The sequence below is a fragment of the Sipha flava genome, unplaced genomic scaffold (genome assembly GCF_003268045.1).
Source record: "Sipha flava isolate LNK unplaced genomic scaffold, YSA_version1 572_pilon_pilon, whole genome shotgun sequence".
Classification (NCBI taxonomy): domain Eukaryota; kingdom Metazoa; phylum Arthropoda; class Insecta; order Hemiptera; family Aphididae; genus Sipha; species Sipha flava.
In genome coordinates this window covers 278955-302354 of record NW_020273552.1, presented here as the reverse complement: position 1 = coordinate 302354, position 23400 = coordinate 278955, and the positions used below count along the sequence as shown (strand labels likewise).

The 23400-nt window shown below is 29.1% G+C and overlaps 1 protein-coding gene and 1 non-coding gene across 2 annotated transcripts; both read left to right on the top strand.

The window, feature by feature from the left end:
- Positions 1-2661: 2661 nt before the first annotated feature.
- Positions 2662-2733, top strand: Trnad-guc. The gene has a single exon. It is a non-coding gene; the product is annotated as a tRNA-Asp (tRNA).
- Positions 2734-8872: 6139 nt separating this feature from the next.
- On the top strand, positions 8873-9214 carry LOC112691176 (SCAN domain-containing protein 3-like). Its single transcript, XM_025565332.1, has one exon. The coding sequence runs from the start codon at positions 8873-8875 to the stop codon at positions 9212-9214; it is 342 nt and encodes a 113-aa protein (XP_025421117.1).
- Positions 9215-23400: the final 14186 nt, after the last annotated feature.

Genomic DNA, 23400 nt, shown 5'->3' with positions numbered 1-23400 from the left:
CTACGATTATACAGCTTAATAATGACTAGGTTTCAATATTTAAAATTTGATAGGCTTACGTCTAAACTTTGTGCTCGTAATTACATGCAATATCTTCGTAATTTATTTGTCTTTTAATTTCATTCACAATGCTATGTTTTTTTCAAAGAAAAGTTGGTACGTCCAACTTTTGTGAGATATAACTTTATCATTATTTTCATAGACATCTTTTAGAAACTCTTGGTATAAAACCTTGAATTGAATAAATTAATTTTCTAATTGATCGTCTAAGTCACGGGAAATTTTTTTTAATAATTTGTATATAGTGGGTATTAAAAAATAATGATATTTTTTATTGCTCAAAATCAATTTTTAAAAAACTAAAAAAAGTTCCAATATAATAGTATTATTTAATTACTAGGCAGAGCTCTTTTTTTGATATAGTTTTCTTGTATTAATAATATTTTCACGGTAAGTCTAATTTACCATATTTTTGTTATCAAACTTTTTCTATTGCCTCAACCACAATGGCATATATTCCCTCCTTTATTATCTACAAGCATTTTGTAATTATATGGTATTACTCTTTTATTGGTAAATGTTTAAAATCCCCAATTGTAGTATCCTCGATAGCGGTAAATATTATATCCTTATACTATTAATTTTGGTTGAACGACCGAATTAACTAAAAATATGTGAATTACTGTAGTGAGTAGTCAATAAAATCCTGAATTCGTCACTGATCGATCAATGCTGGGTGACGATGGGTAATTATAAATGATAATAATTATCACAATTATAATTTCAATTATTGCAATAAAGTCCATTGTTTACCACGACTGATATTGGTTAAAAAAAGAACAATTATGTTCAAGCGTGGTGACGTACAGAAACGATCGCGACCGTACCAGGAACTTACGCGCGGTTTCGATCGGTCACCTTGCGAGCGGCTCGGCGTGACGGAAAACTAACGTCTAGTGCACGAGACCCTTGTACCGGTCGCAGCGGTTTCAACCGTTCCCCCAAGCAGTAGTGATGTGTTTCCCGAGGACCGACAAAACTTATTTCCTAACTGAAATATAACCATAAAATAAAAATGACGAATCGTTAGTTTGCTGATTTTTAATATTAATACGTTTTATTATAATATTCACGTGCGCAAAATATTGAATTTAAATAATAAAAATAAAATCATAACCACTAAAGGATTGATTCAAATATTATATCAGCAAACCAAGGGGGAGGGTTTGAAAATGTGACAGTAACTTAAACGGGGGGGGGGGGCTAAATATCAAATGTAATGTTTGAGTACCATGTATCTATAATAATTCGAATTATTATAATATCTTGATTTCGATGCACGAAGAAATGTATTTTATTAAAAAGAATAAAATAGTTTTAGTGGAATATAATTAATACGCGCGTAATGTAGGATAGTAGGAGTTGCGGTAGATGTACGCTGTGGGGAGGTGAAATGCTAAAAAATGTACTGACGTAATATTTGAATGTTCTGTGAGTAGATCTTTATACTATTTTTAATGCGAAAAATACCACATTGTTTTCTTTTTCTTCCGTTAATCAGCTTACTGCAATATTTAGTAAGACGGCAGATAGTTATTCAGCGCTTTTATGCGCTTGTGTGGCTTGTACGTAGATTTAAGTAATGCATTACTATTATTATTGTTGTATATATTACTAAGGAATTATACGCGATCGATGTAAATGCAATAGTTCATCCAATAACAATTTTAAACTCGATTTAATTTATGCGCGCTCGCGGAGCACGTATTACTCTCGTGGGGGGGCCCTAGAGCTTAGACGAAAAATTGTTGGCGATTTCCAAAAACCCTCGGGTTTAAGCTTTGAACAAAACGGACGAGTGTTTTGTAAAATTTACAACGTTAAGTTGCGGTTATTTATAAATATTAACAAGCATAAATTGTAACATATCTATTTATTTCATTATGTTATTTTATTTAGGTCAAACAGCACTAAGAAATAAACAAATTAAAAAAATATTATACAATATACAACACATAATATTTATACTGGTATTATCTCGTGATGATTAGTGGATATTCCTTGGTATAAAATGCAAGTTCCTCAATTTCGTACATATTTAGAGAAATATACTGGCAAAAAAATATACCAGATGAAAGTTCGTTACGTAAAAATTATCTCGAGCCGTGCTACCATAATACTTTAACGAAAATTAAAAATGAAATTGGTAAAAAAATATTTGGATTTCTGTAGATGAAACTACAGCTACAAACTGTCGTTACGTCGTTAGGTCGTTACCATCTATTGCTCCTCTCAAACACCAACGGCTTCGATAGTAAATATAATATTTGATTATTTGTCGATTATAATCGATAGGCTTAAATACCGTTTGACGAACGACATTATTTTAAAAACGATTCCAAAATTTAAAAATTGTAATTTTTTTAATAGAAAAAATTAAATAATCAAAAATATTCTTTAAATTTTAACACAAGCAATGTCTTGGAAATGTAATTAAGAACTTTCTAGATTTTTCAAAAGTAAAATCAGAGTAAGTAATATCAAGAATTTTTAGAAATTACCTATATAATGTTCTTTAATAAATATTGGTGTCAAGGCCCCTTAATTCATGTAATTTATTAAAGGGATTAAATACATACGGAATCAATCAATCAACAACAATCCACGGTAGTATAGTGGTCAGTATCCCCGCCTGTCACGCGGGAGACCGGGGTTCGATTCCCCGCCGTGGAGGTATATTTTTACAATTTTTCCCGGTTTTAAATTTTTTTAAGTAATCGATTACTCCCTCAATGAAAAATGTACACTAAAAGTTAAACGCGTAAAAATGTAGCTTTAAAAATATGTAAATAATTAAAAACACAATGTGTTTTTTTTTTGTCCACTAAGACCATTTTGCTTAAAACAAATCCTATTCCATGCTTATTTATTCTTCTCTTTCCAGTTCCGATCTGTATCATTTTTACCATCTTGCCAACATAGCTTTGGCCTACCTAGTGACCTTTTACTCCTTGGGTTTTCTCATATCGATCTTTGTATCTAATAGTATTTATAGCGAAATTGTCAATTTCTTTAATAATAACTCTATTCCCTATAAAAAAAATGTAATTAGATTCGCTTTAGATGGCGCTTCAACGATGTTTGGTGACAGACATTCTGTAAAGACATTATTAGAGAATGAAATTCCACACATTTTTGTCATGAAATTTATGTACCACTCATTAGCATTATATGCGTCATATGCTGCAGAAAAACTACCTATGTTGAGGAAGTAATAAGAGAAGTATACACATACATGAAACTAGGTTTTAAAAGGCAATCTGAATTTCAAAATTTTCAAACTTTTGTAAAAAGTAAGCCACATAAATGACTACAACCAAGCCCAACACGTTGGCTGTTACTTCATCTGTGTGTAAAAAGAGTTCTTGAACAGTTCAATGCTTTAAAACTATATTACCAAGGTTAATTACTAATAGATCATAAAACTAAGCAAATATTTGAAAAATTATCAAACCCATGTACTGAACTACACTTACAGTTTTTAAAATTTGTTTTACCAATATTAATTACCTTAAATATACTATTTCAGTCTCAAAGTCCTCAAATATTTCTTGCTTACGATATAATGGCTGCTTCATATCAATCAATCTTGGAATGCTACTTATAAATAATTATTTTATGTAAACTACCCACAGTTTTAATATAATTTATTAATGTTATTGCTAAAGAATTATAAAGCTCACTTATGTCCAATAAAATTACTAATTAAAATTTTTTTTGTAATTTGCTAGTATTTAAAAATCCTTGAAAAATAGTCGAAATCTCCAGTTTCCTTAAACTTTCCTTGTAGTGTTCTAAAATATCCGGAAAGAGAAAAAATCCCTTACTCTTGCAGCTCTTGCAATGTTATCCGGCCGTCTAGACGCAGAGGCGCTTTACACTAAAACTTAGACCGTAAACCACCCAGAGCGCTTGCGTCGATCTGCATGGTGTCTATACTAGCATTCACAGATATATGACTTGGTCTTTTAAAAATATCCATTAATTCTTGGTTATAACCCCTATCCTTGCGTATGCTCATATATAGGACCATATATTTTTCGTAAAACCTTCCTCTCAAACACGTGTAGTCTATCTATCTTCCCTGTCTTTCGTAACTGTAATCAAAATGATATAATAAGAAGTACATTGTATTTGTTAGGCTTCTCCAACGATATTTTTTTGAATATATTTTTTCACGATATTGAAAAAAATTGAAATTTCGATTTGTCGATATCATTAACCAATATATTAATAATAAAAAAAGCAATAATAATTTTAACGAATTAACTAAAATTAATATATTAATAATAAAACACAATAACTAAAACATTTGAACAAATTCAAATAACGAAATTAAAGTCTTGTACAAAACTAAAATGATCAATAACGATTACTGACTTCAGTGCAAATACTACAAACTAATTAAATGTGTTATTGATCAAATTAATTATTTTTCCGTAATCATGAGATATTTTTAAGTAGATTCTGAAATAAATTAAACCCATGAATTGACAATATAAAATTATTTATTGTAATAGATAATTGGAATATCGACATCGAAATTTTCGTAAAAAAGTTTCCGATATCGATATCGTCGTTGGAGCCTATTATATAATTGAATAAAGTTTTTGATAAACTTCACTCGCAAGGCATATATATTTTAACAAACATTTTTTTGTAAGCAAAATTTAATACGTAAGCGCATGTTTTCATTTTTTTATTTTATTTTTATTTTACTGCAAAGAAAATCTTTTATTCATATCTTGGATTCAATTTCCAAGCCTCAAGTATAAAAATAGAAAAATTTACGAATATTTGATTCCAGAATGTAGCAGATTATCGTGATTTTTAAGTTTTGACAACATTTTATACTTAAACAATCGTCATTTTGATGTGAAAACATCTTATACAGTGTTCAGATTTTTCCGCTTGAGTAGTGAAAATGTTCAAGTGTTACCTTTTTCGCGTAACGCTCGTAACGCTCGATACCTTATTATAATAATAAAAGGAGAGGCGATTTTTATATGAAGTTCTACTGCACCGATTTACAAGTTTTTTTTTTTTTTTTTAACGTGAGTACTTTATGTAAAGATGAGTCTTCTGAGTAGAAAAGTTCAAACGTATTAATTATTATTAATTATTACATATTAATATTAACGTAATTAATTGATTAGTTATTAGTAAGGCTCGGAAGTTGATGCATTTTGCATTTTTTTTTAATTGATGTAGTCATTAATCTATCAAGCTAAAAATCTGATTTAGATGTTTTACTAAAATAATCTGAAATTTTTATTTGCAATTTTTTGCTTTTTTCGCCTTTATTTCTCATTTATATCATTTTATCATGGTCCTACATTTTAAATCATTTTTTTACATTTACTGCTTAATTTTTTTTTCATTAAATGTGAAAATATCATAAAAATAAAATATAATATCTTATTTTAACTTTTAAATATAGCTTATTGTTGTCAGTGTTACGAAAATAAATAGGTACACTAAAATTACTGGCCGTGGTCGAGCTGCTTATCTCGCAATGTCTAAAATAAGGTATATTTATTGTTTATAGTATATTTACAGTGTATTATTGTAAACAATAAAATGATTATTTTTCAATAACAGCTAAAACGTATTGTAGTCACTATATTTTATATAATATAATTTAGTATTCGGCCGTATCGTGTAGCGTGTTGTTGACTGTTGTCTTGTTTTAAGAACTTTTCTATTAAAAATGCCTAAAAATAAAACTTCGACTAGTGCTCATTTATTTACGTGCGTTTGTGTCAGAATTCGGAAGCGATATTTTTTCAACTAATGGATATATACTTTTTTGCAAGATATGTGACGTTAAGGTTGCCGCAGATAAAAAGTTCACTGTGGAACAATACGTGTCACGTCAAAAGCATATACATGATATTGAGCGCAAAAATTTACAAACTGAAAAATCAAAAATCAAAGTTTACTGACACAACCATCCAGAAAATGTATATTTAATTATGATTTGTGTCAAGCCCTTTTATCGGCTAATATTCCGTTGAATAAATTATCCAAGGACTGTTTTCATAACTTTTTGGAAAAATATATGAGCAAGAGTATTACCGCCGAATCGATACTGAGAAAATCTTATGTTGCCAAATGTTACGAAGAAAAAATGAACAATATAAAAAAGTACACTTCGAAACTTTAAAAGAAATAATATTTGGTTTAAATAGAGAAGACACTGCATTGATTAAGAAAGCTCAAGATCTCATGGACGATTGTGATTTGAAAAGTGACTTGTTATACATTTACTCCAATTTTGGAACATTGAGTGATTCTATAACTCAGTTAGAAACATTTGGGCTTAGTTTTCACCACTCGATAAAAATTATACAAGATTTAGAAAATAAAATTCAACAAGCAGAAAATAGAGTAGGACAAAATATTAAAAAAAAAAATTAAAATCCGTTTTGGATAAAAATACTGACTTTAAAACAGTGACAAAAATTTCAAAACTTTTGAATGGTGAAAAAGTGTCAAACCAAAACATTCCAGACAACCTCAATAATTCCGATATTACTCATTTTAAATTTGCACCAATTACATCAGTAGATATAGAAAAAAGTTTCTCGAAGTATAAGAATTTACTTTCAGACAACGGCAGGTCATATTCATCAATGTAATAAATTTGATTAGGTTTTTTAATTAGGATCATTTTTATATTTTGTTTGAAATATTTTAGTAGGATATTTATGGTTTATATTTAAATAACAATTTTTAACAAGGTGTTAAATAAAAGGTTCTTTTTCTTAAAAATATAAAATAAATCATTTTTTTGCATTTTATAGTTAATAAAGTTATTTTATTTTATAATTTGAATATTGTTGGGTCATTTTGTGCAGTCATTTTCCATCATTTTTAGATAATTTATTCATATTTTTTTATGTTATTTTTTAAGGTTCTTTTGGTCATCAACTTCCGAGCCCTAGTTGTAAGAAGCATTAAATTTTCGGTGCATCCTATATAGCAGGGGTGGCCAGCGAGAAAAGACTTGCGAGCCACCAAATATATTAATAAATATGGAAGAGCCAAAATGTAAAAAAAAAAAATATATGATATTGTATTATTATAAATAAGATAAGTTAAGGTATGGTATTTAATAAAATGTGAAGAATAAGATAACAATAATTGTACAATAATCTCAAATTAAATTTTATCTTCATAAATACCATAAATATCAAAATATCATACAGACATAGACACACATGGATAATGGATATTATGTCTTCATAGTGTTTTTTGACGTCATGCGTGTAACAACACAACATTAATAAAATAATTATTATGTCTAAGAAACGCAAGTATGAAGAAGAACACAGAGAATTCAAATTACAATGGGAAGAAGAGTTCTTTTTCATAGAACGAAACAGTAAACCATTTTGTCTCATCTGTCAATCCCAACTATCACAATTTAAGGTTAGTAACTTAAAACGTCATTATGAAACAAATCACAGTTCGTTTAGTAACGAATTTCCTACTGGTTCTGATTTGAGAAAAAATAAATTAAGCACAATGAAATCAAAATTAAATTAACAAACCAATGTTATGGCGGTATTTTCCAAAGAAACCGATATAACTACTGAAGCGAGTTTTTGTATGGCGTTTAATATTGCTCGAGCAAAGCGCCCATACACAGATGGGATATATTTAACAAAAAACATTTTAGATGTTATTTCCATTTTAAAACCGGAAGATAAAAAATTATTTTATATGGTTGAAAATATTTCGAATAGTAGACATACTAAGGCGTATTTCAATGATAAGTTCAGATATTTTCTCTAATTTACAAAATAAAATTGCTAATTGTTCTGCATTAAGTTTAGCGTTAGATGAATCTACTGACATTCAGGATAAACTACAGTTAGCTATTTTTGTACGTTATGTGACGATGAATATGGAAGTGAAAGAAGAATTATTAGATCTTATAGCTCTTAAAGAAACTACTAGAGGTTGTGATATTAAGGATGCTCTTGACGTAGTACTTCGTAAAGCAGAAGTACCTAATGCAAAAATTTTTAGCGTCTCAACTGATGGTGCACCCAGTATGACAGGTTGTAAAAATCGATTGATAGGTATTTTAAAAAGTGATACTGATTTCCTAGACTTTATTCCAATTCACTGCATTATTCATAGAGAACACCTAATGGCTAAATATTTTAAATATGAACATGTGATGAGTGTTGTTCTTAAAATTGTGAATTACATACGTTCAGGTTCAAAAATACATCGCCAATTTAAAAACTTAGTTGAAAGTTTAGAGGATGACATTCCAAATGATGTTCCGTGGTATTGTTTAGTTCGATGGTTATCGGTAAATAACGTTTTAATAAAATTTTTCGATTTATTAGAACCCATTAAAACATTTTTAAAAGAAAAAGATAAAAATTTTCCACAACTTTCAGACCCACAATGGCTAAGAGATATGTCATTTTATACTGACGTTGTGCATCACTTAGCCACATTAAATATGTCACTTCAAGGTAAAAATAAATTTATAAATAACCTAGTACAAGACATTTTTAGTTTCCAAAATAAGCTTAAACTTTTTCAAAGAGACTTAAGAACAAATAATTTAAACCATTTTCCGTATTTAAAAAAAATTGAGGATTATTTGGTTGGAATAGCAACAAAATTGAATTGTAAAGATTATGTACAAAAATTAGAGTGTTTATCAACTCACTTTAAAGATCGATTTAAAGACTTGAAATTACTTAAACCTTCGATTACATTTCTAGAAAATCCTTTTGTAATTAACGTTATTGAAAATGGATGTCCAATATTAAAATCAATATCAATGGATACGGCAGCTTTAGAAATTGAACTCTTAGAATTATTGGAAGATGAAGGACTGAAGCAGTTCAAATACAGTTGTCATTCTTTGTTGGAATTTTGGAAACATGTGCCTGTTATTAAATATCCAAAAATTACTTTTTGTGCTCAAAAGTTAATATCGATTTTTGGAACAACATATTCTTGCGAGTCTTTATACTCAACCATGAAAATGATTAAATCTAAACATCGATCAACATTAACGGATGATCATTTAACTGAATTGTTAAGGACTGCGTTAACAACATATAGTCCTTATTTTAAAAAGCTTACAAGCAAAATAAACACGCAACAAATAAGAAAATAGTCAATTAAGAAAAATGATATCAAGAATACTTTATTTTTACAAATTTTTTTCTATACACAGTGATTTAATAATTAAATTTAATTTAATAAAATATTATACTTTTTCAAATACATAAATTCATATTAAAAAAATTTTTTTTTAAATGTTACGATAAGATGCGAGCCGCAAAAGTCTATGACGCGAGCCGCGGTTTGGCCACCCCTGCTATATAGGTTCGATACCAAGACTGTGGCGCGGCGTTGCATTGCAAAACACCGACACGGAGGAGGAAGTTTGGGCGGCCACATATTACCGTTTGGCCACCATCGGCCGCGGTCGTATTTTAAACCTCACCCACCGTTAGATAACCACCCGTCGCATGACTCGCGTTGAAGGCACTAACTCACCATGGTGCCCTGGTACATTGGTACTCTTAAAGAAGACAATTTTAACAATGGCTCCTATTCAATAATAGGCTCGCGGTAAAAATTATTTTCCATACGAAAACTACATACACACTTTATGATATCCTGATCCTAAAAAGCTTCGAAAAAGAAAGAGAAGAAAGATTGGTTCTAGGTTGGAAATGAATTATTTTTGTATATCCATTTTTTTTATAAACCACATAAGTATAATTGGCTCATGGTATATTTTTCATAGCATATTCTAACATTTCTAGTGATCATCTATTTTTTATGTTCTACAAATTTTCGTATATCAATTGATAGAAAATAATGCATCGTCGAGAAAGTTTATTCAATAGGAGTAGCATAAACTCAGTAGAAATATGTAAAAGCATAAAAATTCGGTATCTTGTCATAATTAGGGCTGTGAATTTAATGCACTAAAGAACCTTATAAAATGCATTACAAATTTCAAAAAAATTCAATAAAATATGCACTTAAAATGCAAAAAATGCAGTTAAAATGCAAAAAATGCAGTTAAAATGCAAAAAAAAAAAATTCAATATAAAATGTCAAAATTTATAGTATAAAATGATTTTTAATTTAATTTTTATATTTATATTAATATTAGGTACAGGATATTATATATTAGTACATTAAATGTATAAATAAGTGTTTATTTAATAAAAAAAAAAAACAAATAAGGAAAATTTTGATCGAATTTGATTTTTCTATATGTAATATATTTTAGTATTTATTTTGTTAAAATATTAAAAAAAATTTTTAATATATTTATTTTCGGGTACGTTATTCAGTCTTTGGTCTTTAGAATTTGATTGAAAATACCAGAAAATTAACTAAAAAAGGAAAATATGACCTAAAAATGTACAAAAATGACCTAAAAAATTAAAAACAAGAAAAAATGCAAAAAAAAATGCAAAATAAAAGTTGCATAAATAGATTCATAGTTATATAATTCAAATTATGTACTTACAAAGCTACATTTTACAATCACCAAAAAAAAAAATGCACTTTCCTACAAATTCTCAGCCCTAGTTATAATATATAAAATAATACTATATATATAATAATAATAACTATATAACTATATAACGACGCTATCGGTCGTCCTAACACTGTTTAGTGTTCGTGTTTACGTGAGTACATATTACACATGTACTCCTGGTATATGAAAAAATAAATTTTCATGTTCACACATGACAAAATGTATATAATAAATTATATTATTATATATTATAATTATTCAAAAAATGCAGTTTAATAAAAGTTATTTTTTAAAAATGTATTTTAAATATGTATAATACAATTAATATTCTTCTTTTCTTTAGTTTTAACAGATATGATCGTCCAAGCCACGAGCCGCCATTGCTATTCAAATATGAATAATATAAAATATGAATAATTCAAATTCAATCAAAACATCTTTAAATAATAAAAGGTTAGGTAAGTAATTAAGAGCTATACAATTTGTATTTTCAATTAATAACAAATGAATAATTATTGGAATATACAAAACATTAGATTATTATAAATATTAATATTTAAAGTATATATGAATTCTATACTAACGTGCAGTATCCCGAATACCCGTTCGCAACCACGACTTCTAGTTTGAACGACGTGTGACTGCTTAACGCGCTTATGGCTAATGTGTCGAAAAAAACTAAAAACATATTATTATTGTGTTCGCGCTAATTTTTAGGCACAACCAATAAATAAAAAATGTTAAAAAATAAATCCGTTTCAACAACCTTATTAAAATTAATGTCGTGTACACTCACGAATTTGACCGTTATACGTTGCGAACGTTATTGTGCTGTACACTCAGTGTCGGCTCTAAGAAATTCGACGACCGGGACTAATGCAAATGCAGCGCACTTACGTACGCGGTATGTTTATGACCCTTTTTTTATTTTTTATAAGCATAACATAATACATTCATAAGTATACCCACTTGCCTCCCCTTAGAGATCTGACACTACGTACAACAGGGGTCGCCAAGGCACGCGAACAAAAAGTGTTTCTATACGCGTCGGCTGGCGTAGACTCGGTGTCGAATGGATCGGGTTCGGTTGGGCTCGATGGTTGAATGCGATCAGATGTGTAGAAAAACGAATCGTTATCAGACGCCATTACTAAGGCGTGATTACGGCACGGCATTTCGGCTGATTCGCTTGGCGTTCGTGAACAGCTCTTGGAGCTCAAGCACGGCCCGGATCTGTAGGTGCAACCTCCGTAAGAACTTACGAATCCCTCATAGGTTATTTGTAACAGTCGTAATCATCAATTGTTTGTGATATAAATATATTTATAAAGTGAAAAAAAAATGACGAGTTAGAATTCTTCGTCCAATAAAAAAATATAATAGTTCGGTACGGTTCGGGTTTGTTTGAATAACTATAAGTTCGGTTCGGTTCGGGTTCGCAATATTTTGACAATGTTCAGTTCGAGTTTGGTTCGATACCGAAAAATCAGGTTCAATTCATCTCTAGTGTTTATCAGTCACTTAGTCAGAAAATATTCAACTAGGTGAGCCCCTCCTTCCTGACTTTTTTGTATTATAAAAAGGTAGATATCAGCGTATCATTACTACAACAACTATATAAGTATATAACCTAATAATAGCATATTTATAATTTTGCTCTTCTCTTTGTAGTTTTAGTTTTCTTTTAGCAGATCTACTGAGAGGTGCCATTTTAAAATTAAATTAAATAGCAAAAATTCATCAAATAAAACATATAAATAGTATTTATAGTATTTTATATTTATATATAAATGTAATTATATATTTATTAAATACTGTAAATTGTACAAATATTAACGTAGATGACATTAGCGTAAGTGCGGCGTGCGCTGAATGTGTGTCCAACCGACGACTATAATACTATTCTATATCTCTATACAAATCAATATAATGACAATACCCTCGCTCAAAAGTGTTTTAAAAGTAGATATTCAAGTATACAATAGTCACTGTCGATATAAGATAAGAATAACGTGACATTGTAGTATGGTACCAGTATTTGGCTTTAAATAGCAACGATTTCCTAATGGAATTAACCTAATCGATCGTCAACAATATTATGGCTTATAAAAATAAATTATCACCCATTCTTGGTAGTAACAGAATTGAATAATACAACATAATACGTACATATTTTATTCCAGAAACAGACACGAATTGAATTTAGTTACAACTTAACTACGCACCTGGTGTTTATGTAAAACGTAGAATTCTACACAAAATTGTTATTGTACTATTACCAGCATGACCCGAAACATCGGTTTCAACCACTTTTTCTAATCTTATATTTTTATAGTATTTCCATGCCTTTGAAATCGGAGTAGTAGTGTATTAACATACACATGGTACATCGGTGCTGTTAAAAATGACGATTTTATCAATAGCTCCTGGTGGTTCGCGGTAAGAATTATTTTTCATACGACAACCAAATAAGTTTTATAACTTCAAATTGTGCATAGTAAATCCACATTTCTAAACTCAAATATATATTTTCACATCTTCCGAGTGTCGCCCGTGATATTTTCCAGTTATTTTTTTTTTATATAAAGCTTAATTGTTTTCTATAATTAGTGATACACACATCTATGTATGACACTTTGTATTATATTTTCTAGATTTTTTGTTTTTTGTTAAATCGAAATTATTTTTTAGACATTTTTAAAAACAATTTTGTAAGAAAACATTGAAATATAAATTTTGTATTAATACCTGAAAATTCTTTTAAAAACAGTACATGTTCTATAGCGAACATTTTATATCCATATGATTATTATTTTTTATGTTACAATGAAAACAAAAAATTAAATGTTGTCGAAAACCGATTTGCTGTACATTTTGCCGTATTTTTATAATTAGACAACATTTCTTACTAGTAATCTCTTATGAGAGTGATGAGTAAGGACATAATTATCTCTGAATCTAAAAAAATGTGTTTAATTGGAATGAATAAATTATTCTTTGATTTTTTTTTCTAGAGTTCTATTGTATGACCATAAATTCCTCTTCGAATGACCATTAGATATGTAATGTGTGACTCATGATATTAGCTTATTCAGTATTCAAATATTCGTTTTTAATAGGCCATTATTATTCTATTTCTGATTATTTTAATTTTCTTGGTTTCCGATGTTTAAAAACGTTTATATTAAAGAATAATTCGAAAATAATCGATAAGAACATAATGACCGTCGGAAGTGGTTATTATTTGTAGTTCAAATCAATATCCAGTCAGTTTGAAACGCACATACGTATATTACAATTAAGGTATACGTGTATACTTAGCATTATGTTTCAAATAAAATATAAATCTTCGTTTTTTATACTGGGAGAAACTTAATAACCAGGTGGTTAGTCCACACAAATTCTGTAAATAACGCGGTACAGGTTTCACCTGACAGTTACAGGCCATAAATCAGAGGTTCTCAACCTTTTTTGACTCACGGCACCCTTTATTATTTTCTAAAAATTTTATTTTTTATGAAGGCGTTTAAAAATAAATATATATTTCAAATATTTTTGCGGCACCCTGGTTGGGAACCTTAGCCATAAATATTAAAAATGTTATGCCAAATTTCATACAACCGAACGTCAACAATGTGCATAGTATAAGTTACCATCCCACATATACGGAAAAAAATATTAACTATAAAATTATAGTTAAAGATATTAAAGTTAATATAACTTATATTGTAGTAACCACTACTTAACGAGTTTAGTAGACATAAATAAAAATATATAGTCGCAACTTTATAATTACTACTACTACCTATAATTTCGTTAGATACACCAATTGTTTAAGTAATAATTTAGTATGATAATTGGAAGGTTGAAACTACTATAATTAATATATATTTATTCTATAATATATAGTTAACTCATATCAGAAACAATTGTAGAGTCTATTTTTATAAATCCTAAAAATGTTGATATTCCCGACCAGCACTCGGCAGCGATACGCTAATCAGTTTATTGGTTAAAATTATTAAGTATGAAACTACAAACAGTATTGAACATCAAAACTCAAAGTATACATTTTCTTTGATTTCCATTTGTAATTATTTATATGGACTAAACATAACTCGCGTTGTACTTATTGTGTCCGTGCAAGTGTATATTTTATGTGCTAATAGGTTAGCTCAAGCAATTTGGACCTAAAGCCATAAAGGTAAGTACTAATTAGATTAATAATAAAAAATATTAATTAATAAATTGTTATTGCTGATTAATGTTTAATTTATATTTGAATAAATCTGCAGGTACCTACTTAATACCCTTGTTGTAAACCAAAACTTATGAATGTAGTACCTACCTAAATAAGTATTTTTAAAATTTTAATATGTATACCTATTTCAATAAAACTGTTTAACTATCACCTTCTGTTGTCCTTTGTACTTTAAATCATAAATCGTGTATTAAATGATCATTTGATTGTTTTAAATAGGTAGTGAGTACATACATATATCATATTATGTACATAATATATACTATAAATGTTAGATTGATTTACTAAAACATTTGAATGAAAATTTTGAAAACAATCTGAATAGTTCATTAGTTTCAATCATAACTGTTGTATATTTCACCCGTTAGACATACACACCATAGTACCCTGGTACATTATTGCTGTTAAAGAAAACGATTTTAGCAATAGCTTCTGGTGGTTAGATTTCGTGGTAGAAATTAATTATTTTTGTATATCCAATTTTCATAAGCCACATCAATATAATTTATTATAAATTCATGGTTATCTTCATAGCTTATTCTAATAATAATAGTAATAACAAATGTATATATTTTATTTATTTTATCGATGAATAAAACGTCAATTCGTTAACAACAGTGCAACCCGAACGAATTGATTTTTATATTTTTACGATCCAAATCGGTTCACAAGTGTTCAATGAGACCCGTTCGCTAAAAACACATTTATATTACTGCACAACACATCACGACGATCTATGTTAATTTTTTGATATAATGGCGTCAACTTTGATTTTTTTGACGATGATACGAAAGTATCAGAATAATTCGATTCTTTTTGATTTTATGTCGTTGTTTTTTGAATTGCTATTCATAACTATTTCATAAAATCTTTCACTGTCTCGATTTTTATACATTTCATTTGTAGGTTTTTCATTATTTTAAGTAGTAACTTAATTTATTTGTTCTTATTTTTATTATTGTGAAAGAAGAATGTTATTAATACGTAAAATGTAATTATTTCTTGTAAAATAAAAATAAAAATACGTGCGCAACCGAACAAGTTTGTAAATGAGCTAAGGAAGTATGTTTACCACGAACGTTAACCGAAAAACAGTTGTACCGCTACGACGTGTCACGTCTTGGGAACCACTTTACAAGAAATGCGTCGCAACGTCCATTAGTGGTCGCCGGTCGACTTATCGCTGCAACATATTGCGCCTGAGAACCCTCACCTTGGTTAGATTTATAAAACGATTTCAATCGTTAAGGATAATATATACATATTTTTTAAATAACCATTTATTAAACAATATAAAAACAATTATTCTGTGTACATTTTGGTTTATCTACCTTTTTCAAGCAAGCTTGTGATGAAGGCCACCATGCCACCGTAGACTACATTTTACGTTTTCTCGAAAAGTTTTAAATACTTATACTATGAAAAAAACAAGAAAAGATATACAATTTATAATCACACCGTCGTCATAAGCACATAAATACACTTTAATTTACACGAAAAAATAAATATAAATACGGTCAACTCGCAATATAACGAATTTAAAGGGACCATGGATAAAGTTCAGTATATTCAAATTTATTTTTATCATGAGCGTAAACCAACAACATTCGTATATGTAATTCGATACACTATAAATACGTATTGATGTTAATTTAACAATACACATACACAACGGGGTGGTGCAGTTAGTAAAAATTGATAAATACACGAGTCATTATTTAATTATGTATATATTATTATTTTATTTTTATGTACCCGCTCTCGTTTTCACACAACGGACTAGCGCGGTTTTAACGCTGCGTGACGTCACTTTCGGCACTTGGTCCGCCGTTATTATCGCGTCCGCGGCGGGAACCACATTCAAATCTATTGGTTTTTACGAAATAGGACACGCTGTAACATCAGTAACGACGCGTTTATTATTTTTATTATAATTTTATATTTTCACATTCGTTTATGGAAACCTGCCAATATGACCGGCATCGATATTTTTAACAACGAAGTTGTGAAATCAGAATTTTTATGGAAAATCATTTTTAGTAATCGTATAGACAAAAACGTCTTTACGAATAAGATGGGTACGTCGAAAGTTCATAATAAATGTGAATGATTTAATAATTGAAGTATTCGCAAGACGCAGCATTGCGAACGACCAAATTGCAGTCGAACCCTTGCAACTGGATGTGACCAACGTTTGCCGTTACAGTTGTCGAAAGGAATGCTGCGAATCGGTTTCAGTGGTACAACAATATAGCGTTGCGCGGCGAACTTGTACAATGCATTTGGCATTTCAGGGTCAGTGTTTTCACAGTTTATCGCCGACGCAGCCAGCTAGTAGGTATGTAAATACATCCTGTTAATGTTGTTTTAATCACGTTTTAATGAAATTTTTCACATTTTCATGTCCCATCCACATAATATTGTCATGCGCATTAACTCAAAACTCTCGGAACGCCTCGAAAAAACCTATACAAAGGTTTATATAATATTTATCACAAAATGGGACGAAAAAAAAAACTATCTAATTAATTTTTTTTTTTTTGAATCGCACATTTACAACAATAATATATTTTATTGTAGCACTGCGAAAGGAACACAATTTGTTCTGTACCTTACGCACCTTGGTCGATTCCAATATTTAAACCGATAAAATACGACGCTAATCTACAATCTAAATATTTATATATGTGGTTCTCTGGACACTGAGTGTGCCACTCAGTATTATCGTTTCACAATGAAATTATTATTATTATTATTATAAGGTATGCCTGGTACACCCGATCGGACTATCGTACTTATATGTATATTCACACATAAGCAGGACCGGATTAAGAGTTTATCGGGCCTGGAGCCTAGTAATCCAAAGGGCCCTTAATCCTTATAATATTTATTACCGATAACTGCATTTTATTTCTTTAAAAAAATGATAAAAAGTTATTGATTATGCAGTAATATCTTTAACAATTTTTAATATTTGTCAATTTTTGTTATATGCAATTATACAATATTATTTTTTAAATGTAAAAATTGAAATGTAATATTTTAAAACTAACTTTATTCTCTTATTTTCTCTTCTCTTTTTGGAGCTCCGCAATAATTTCAACAGTATTTACGAGTATTTCTTTTAGTAGAAATCTCAATTACAGATACAAATAATACAATTACAAAAATTAAAAAAATATATAACCAAAATAAAATTTAAAGATTTTGAACTGGACTTATAAATTTATTAAATATTTTAGGGCTTAGGGCCCGGGATCCTAGTCTCCGTGCTTAATCCGGCCCTGCACATGAGTGTGTAAAACACACGATTGAAAACCAATGAAAATATATGCACGTATCGGTAAGATCCCGACGATAACCCGATGTACATATTATCCTGAAGAGACGGTGCGTAATGTACCGAGCCCAATGCCTATTTCTTCGGATAATGAGGAACGCGCATTACCTATTGTTGCTATTGCTTTTATTATTATCAGGGGTCGTAAGTCCATGCACTAAAAAAAATGTATTAATAAGCATGCAATAATGCACTAACATTTGATAAAATATGCACTAAAAAATTCAAAATATGCATTTGTATGCATCAGATTAGGGTCTCGCGCCGCACCCTCTTCGTAATCGGTCGCAGTGGCGCGGACCTTGTATTTCATTTGGTGGGGCAAACACTCGATCACAGCGAACCGCGGGTCTGCCATGGTTGTCGAGATCAGCGCGCTGCGAACCGGTTAGGGTGTGTTTGCCGTTGCCGCCTCAGTCCACGAATAGCGCTGTACGCGTTCGCATACGTCTACTGAGCATTTCGCAGTCGGTCTTTTTGCACGTTTCCGTCTTCTACCTGTACGGCAGTCTTTTCCAGCCGGTAAGTATGTGCATGCCAATGTATTCAAACTGTTTTAATCGCATGCCACCGTCGCACAGTGGTCTGAAAAACAAATTTAGCGAACGTATGTCTCAATTTTCAAAATACGATTAAATGTTATCAAAATTTTACACCGATATAATGTACTACCCGTGTTTACCGCGATTAAGTTGATAAAATATCTGCTGGATATAAAACGTAATCCCCGCCTTATAGTTAAAAGCATATAGGTTTTTACCCGATTGCGTGGTTTCAAATATAACCATGCGCGTTTTATTTCATTTTGCTTTGAACTACGATTTGACAAGCATTTATTAAATTTTAAAACTGTTCACCTTATATCAAATACTTATAATGGAACACATAGAAGACGGCGAGTGCTATAATTTCCTATACAGATTAATATAGAAATATCGAAATCGATTTAAATATATAGATAGTTAAGGGAGGCAATTCGAGTGAAAAAAAGTAACCTAACCAAATTTGGGACGATATTCATGTGTACTGCATAATTTAACTCACGAAGATTTATTTAATTTTTTACGAGGGTTAGGTACATTAAAACCTCAATCTGTTAAATCGAGAACTTTTTCTATTTAGTAGAATTTGTAAAAAATATAATGGACAATTATGGGGTTTATAATACGCAGATCAAATTTTAGCGTTAGTACGTTCTTATTTAGTAGATATTTGCACGTTAGATAATCGCACATAGGTACTCTTTCGTTAATTTTACGATCTGTGCGCATGCACTAACGACCTAAGGTAAAGAGCTCCAAGGAGGGTTGTGTGTCCCTGTTATTTAGGGATGTATGGCGGCATGGACCTTAGACCGGTTCTTTGAAGATTTCACATACTTACAATGTCTTTGTTGTTCGATTTATGTTGTTCGTGCGGGTATCGAAGGGACGGTTATTCATTTTTTTTGAATGGTTTAAAATCACGTAGTATACAGTATTATAAAATATTTGTGCAGTCTTTTACAATCGAATGATGCTCATCATTACATTTACCTTACACTTTTTTATTGTGTCCTCACAACAACGCTCGCCGGCTAGTGTGAGAATAATATAAATACTTGCAAACATATTTTTGATCAAGAGTATAGAATGAAAATTAAAATACGAGTACAAGAATGATATTTCTGATGAGATTTTTTTTTTTTACAATTCGCAAGGGACAGTATTGATAGTTTTATGCTGAAATAGAGGTTACAATGAAGTGGTGAAAGGTAAAACAGAAAGTCTACTTTATTGTTATTAATGTATTTTCTATCTGGTGGATTATAATGAGTATGTATATAAATACAATGAAAATGTAAATATTGATGTATTACTAATCATTGAACATTATCAGGTGATATTAATTTTATGATTTACAATTTTGAATTTTGTGTTGTTGTTTACAATATTCACGAGTGCTTGTTACAATATTTTGTTGTATTATTTTATTAATAATATTAAAAAAAACTTATAACATGTGATACCTAAAGAATATATATATATAACATTTCTTATAAATTAGTTTACGTAATATTATTTTGTGTACACATTTTATAAAAATTAAGGTTTTTGAATATTATTAGATGAGTAATTAACGAAGCAAAGAGCACATATGCATTTACACATATATACAATTACATGCATGTATACACATATACATAAATTAATACATTTTTTTCTTAATGGTATTACATTTCTGTGTTATAATAATGATTAATTTAACTTAAATTTAGATACAAAGCATTTTTTGTATTTTTTTTCCTTAACATCATTAGACTTAGAGCGTTTTTTATTTTTAGTAGAAATTATAAATTTTTTCATCTAAATTATCTATTTAAATTGAGAACATTTTTTTTGTGTTATTGTATATATATGATATTTATTTATTTTTTTTTTTTTTAATGTTATGTAATAATAATAATCAACTTAAATTATACTTAAATTATGAACAATTTTTTTTTAAAATAGTGATTAACTAAGATTATACTTAAATTATAGACATTTTTTTTTTTTTTTTAGAAATTTTTTTTTGTTTCAATAATAATATTCAACTTAATTTATGAACAATTTTTTTTATATTATATTAGTGATAAACTAAAAACTTTTATTTCAAATTGTTTAGCTTATTTACTTAAGATATGCCATTTAGTTGTATATAAGTATTGGTTTGAAATTTGGTAAGAACTTTAATAAAAATATGAACATTCGGTTGACTTTTATAAAATTAATTTCTTAGATGACTATGAAAGGATTCACAGGCAAAACAAAAAAAAAAACTGGCGGAGTTTACATTAAACCTTTTATTACATTTTTATCTTAACTGATATTCTGGCGGAGTTTACAATCGCCCAACCAAGTCTAGGAGGTTAATGGTTTTGATTTTTGCGGTGTTTGGATTGTGATTGGATTCAGAGTCATCGTATATACATAGTTCATTCATTGTCGATCACGAATGCAGGTGGAAGTCATTGCACTCGATTTGTGTGCCATATTTTTGTAATATTATTAATAATATAATTAATAATATTATTTGTGAATAACTACTTCGTAATAAAGAAATATAAATGTAGCATATTTCGTATTTGTTGATCGACTGGCCAAAATAACAGATATTTTATATATAAATAAATAAACAAATAATTTATTTATATATTAATTTACTAGCATTAGCCATTTTTAATTTTTATTATATTATTTTAATTGTTTTATTAGAAATTTTATCTTCTTTTAACTTAATTCGTTTTCCTGCGTATAAAGTTGATTGCAAATCGAATATAATATTTTCTGTTTTTTCTTCATCGTTTTGTATATTTTTTTCATCCTCAGGTAAGGATTCTTTCATAGTAGATTTAGTAGACATATCAGCATCAGTTACTTCCATATTTTTTATAGTACTAAAGTAAAAATAAATCAAATATATTTTTAATTTGATGGCAGTTTTTTTGACCAATTATTTATACAATGTTTTACATTCCACGCAACATTGTGTGAACACACAATTAGGACAAACGTTAACCATCGAGCCACTATATCCGGAGTTTTAATTCATATTATAATTCAATGCTGTTTAATTATAGATTTTTAACGTAAAAAACTATTGGACTGATCCGGTTGTGATTGCAACTTTATGATTATAAGTATGAGCGTACCTTTTTTCGGATCGGTATTGACGCGGAATGCCGCGTCAAACGCTAATAGGGAAATTAGTCATACCTACGCAAAATATATAATCTATGGGGTCTTGGCGTTCAACAACACGTCTGGATACTGCAGGGATCAAGAGCGTACCCACGGGGGGGGGATCCGGACCCGACTATATCTTACATTAATAAAAAATTGAAAATTCGTAATATCGAATTACAAAATTGAAAAACTTTCATTACGTTATGAGACCTATGAAATTAAAAAATTCACTGTATCGAGGAGACAGAAAACATTTAATTTTTTATTGTACCACGAGATTCTTAAAGGAACGACAGTTTCATTTATTACATCGAGATTTTCGTTATATCATGAGTTGATTCAGTATTATTTTTATCTTTACGAAATCTTCGTATTAATCTGAACTTCTTTATTCATAAAACATATATTACCGTTCAGATTTTCGCTCTATGAATTTACACACACACACACACACACACACACACACCTATTATTATTTGGTGGTTTTTGCGGAAAAAATATGTGGATTAATAATTATCACTAACAACGAAAAAACGGTTTTAACTCGTGTTTTAATACCGTACTATAATTGTCAATCGTATACGATATACGTATGCGATACAGTATACTGATCGTCTCAGTAATGTGATAAGAATTTAGACGATTGTTTTAATTTCTTTATTGTATCTACTTGATATTATCTTTCCGATTTTTTAAATGTTGATACTTTAAATTTAGTTTGAATATTTTAAAATTCTAGACATTTTTTTTATCGATTATTCGAAATTAAGATTAAAAATTTTTAAATGTGGTCCAAACGATCTCATATAGACTTAATAATGAATTCAAATTATTTTTTTGAAATCTTATCACATTATTAAATTATTGGGGTTGATTAAATGTACATCAAATGTATTGTTGCATCTATTTTGATAGCAGAAATGTATTTAAAAAATGGACGTGTATATAAATAAATCTGCATATAATTCATGCCACAATCACCCCACCACCAAAATAATAATATTTATTTAATAATATTATACTAATAATTTCATTCATGATCGAGATTTTTTAATATTTTCTATACACTAATACATTTAATGTTCATATTATGTGTTTAAATACAAAAATCTAACTTATAAATTAATAAATCATTTTTAATAACAAATTAATATATTATGTATAACATGTACAACATATTATAAATAAAACATAAAATTTTCTTTTTTTTTAGTGTAATTTTTTTCTTGCTTGATTATTGACGAAATCTTCAATTATGTTACTATAATTAATACGACGAGTTAATTGAGATCCAATATTAAAAATTGCCAGTGCATTGAGTCGGTCTGTGGATATATTTGATCTTATATACGTTTTTATACACCGAAGTATCGAAAATGACTTTCAATATATGAGCCATCAATGTATCAATGCATTCTACTGTATACACGCATAAGTTCATAACAATATATATATAAATAAGTACAGTGAAACCTCCTTTAACGGATAC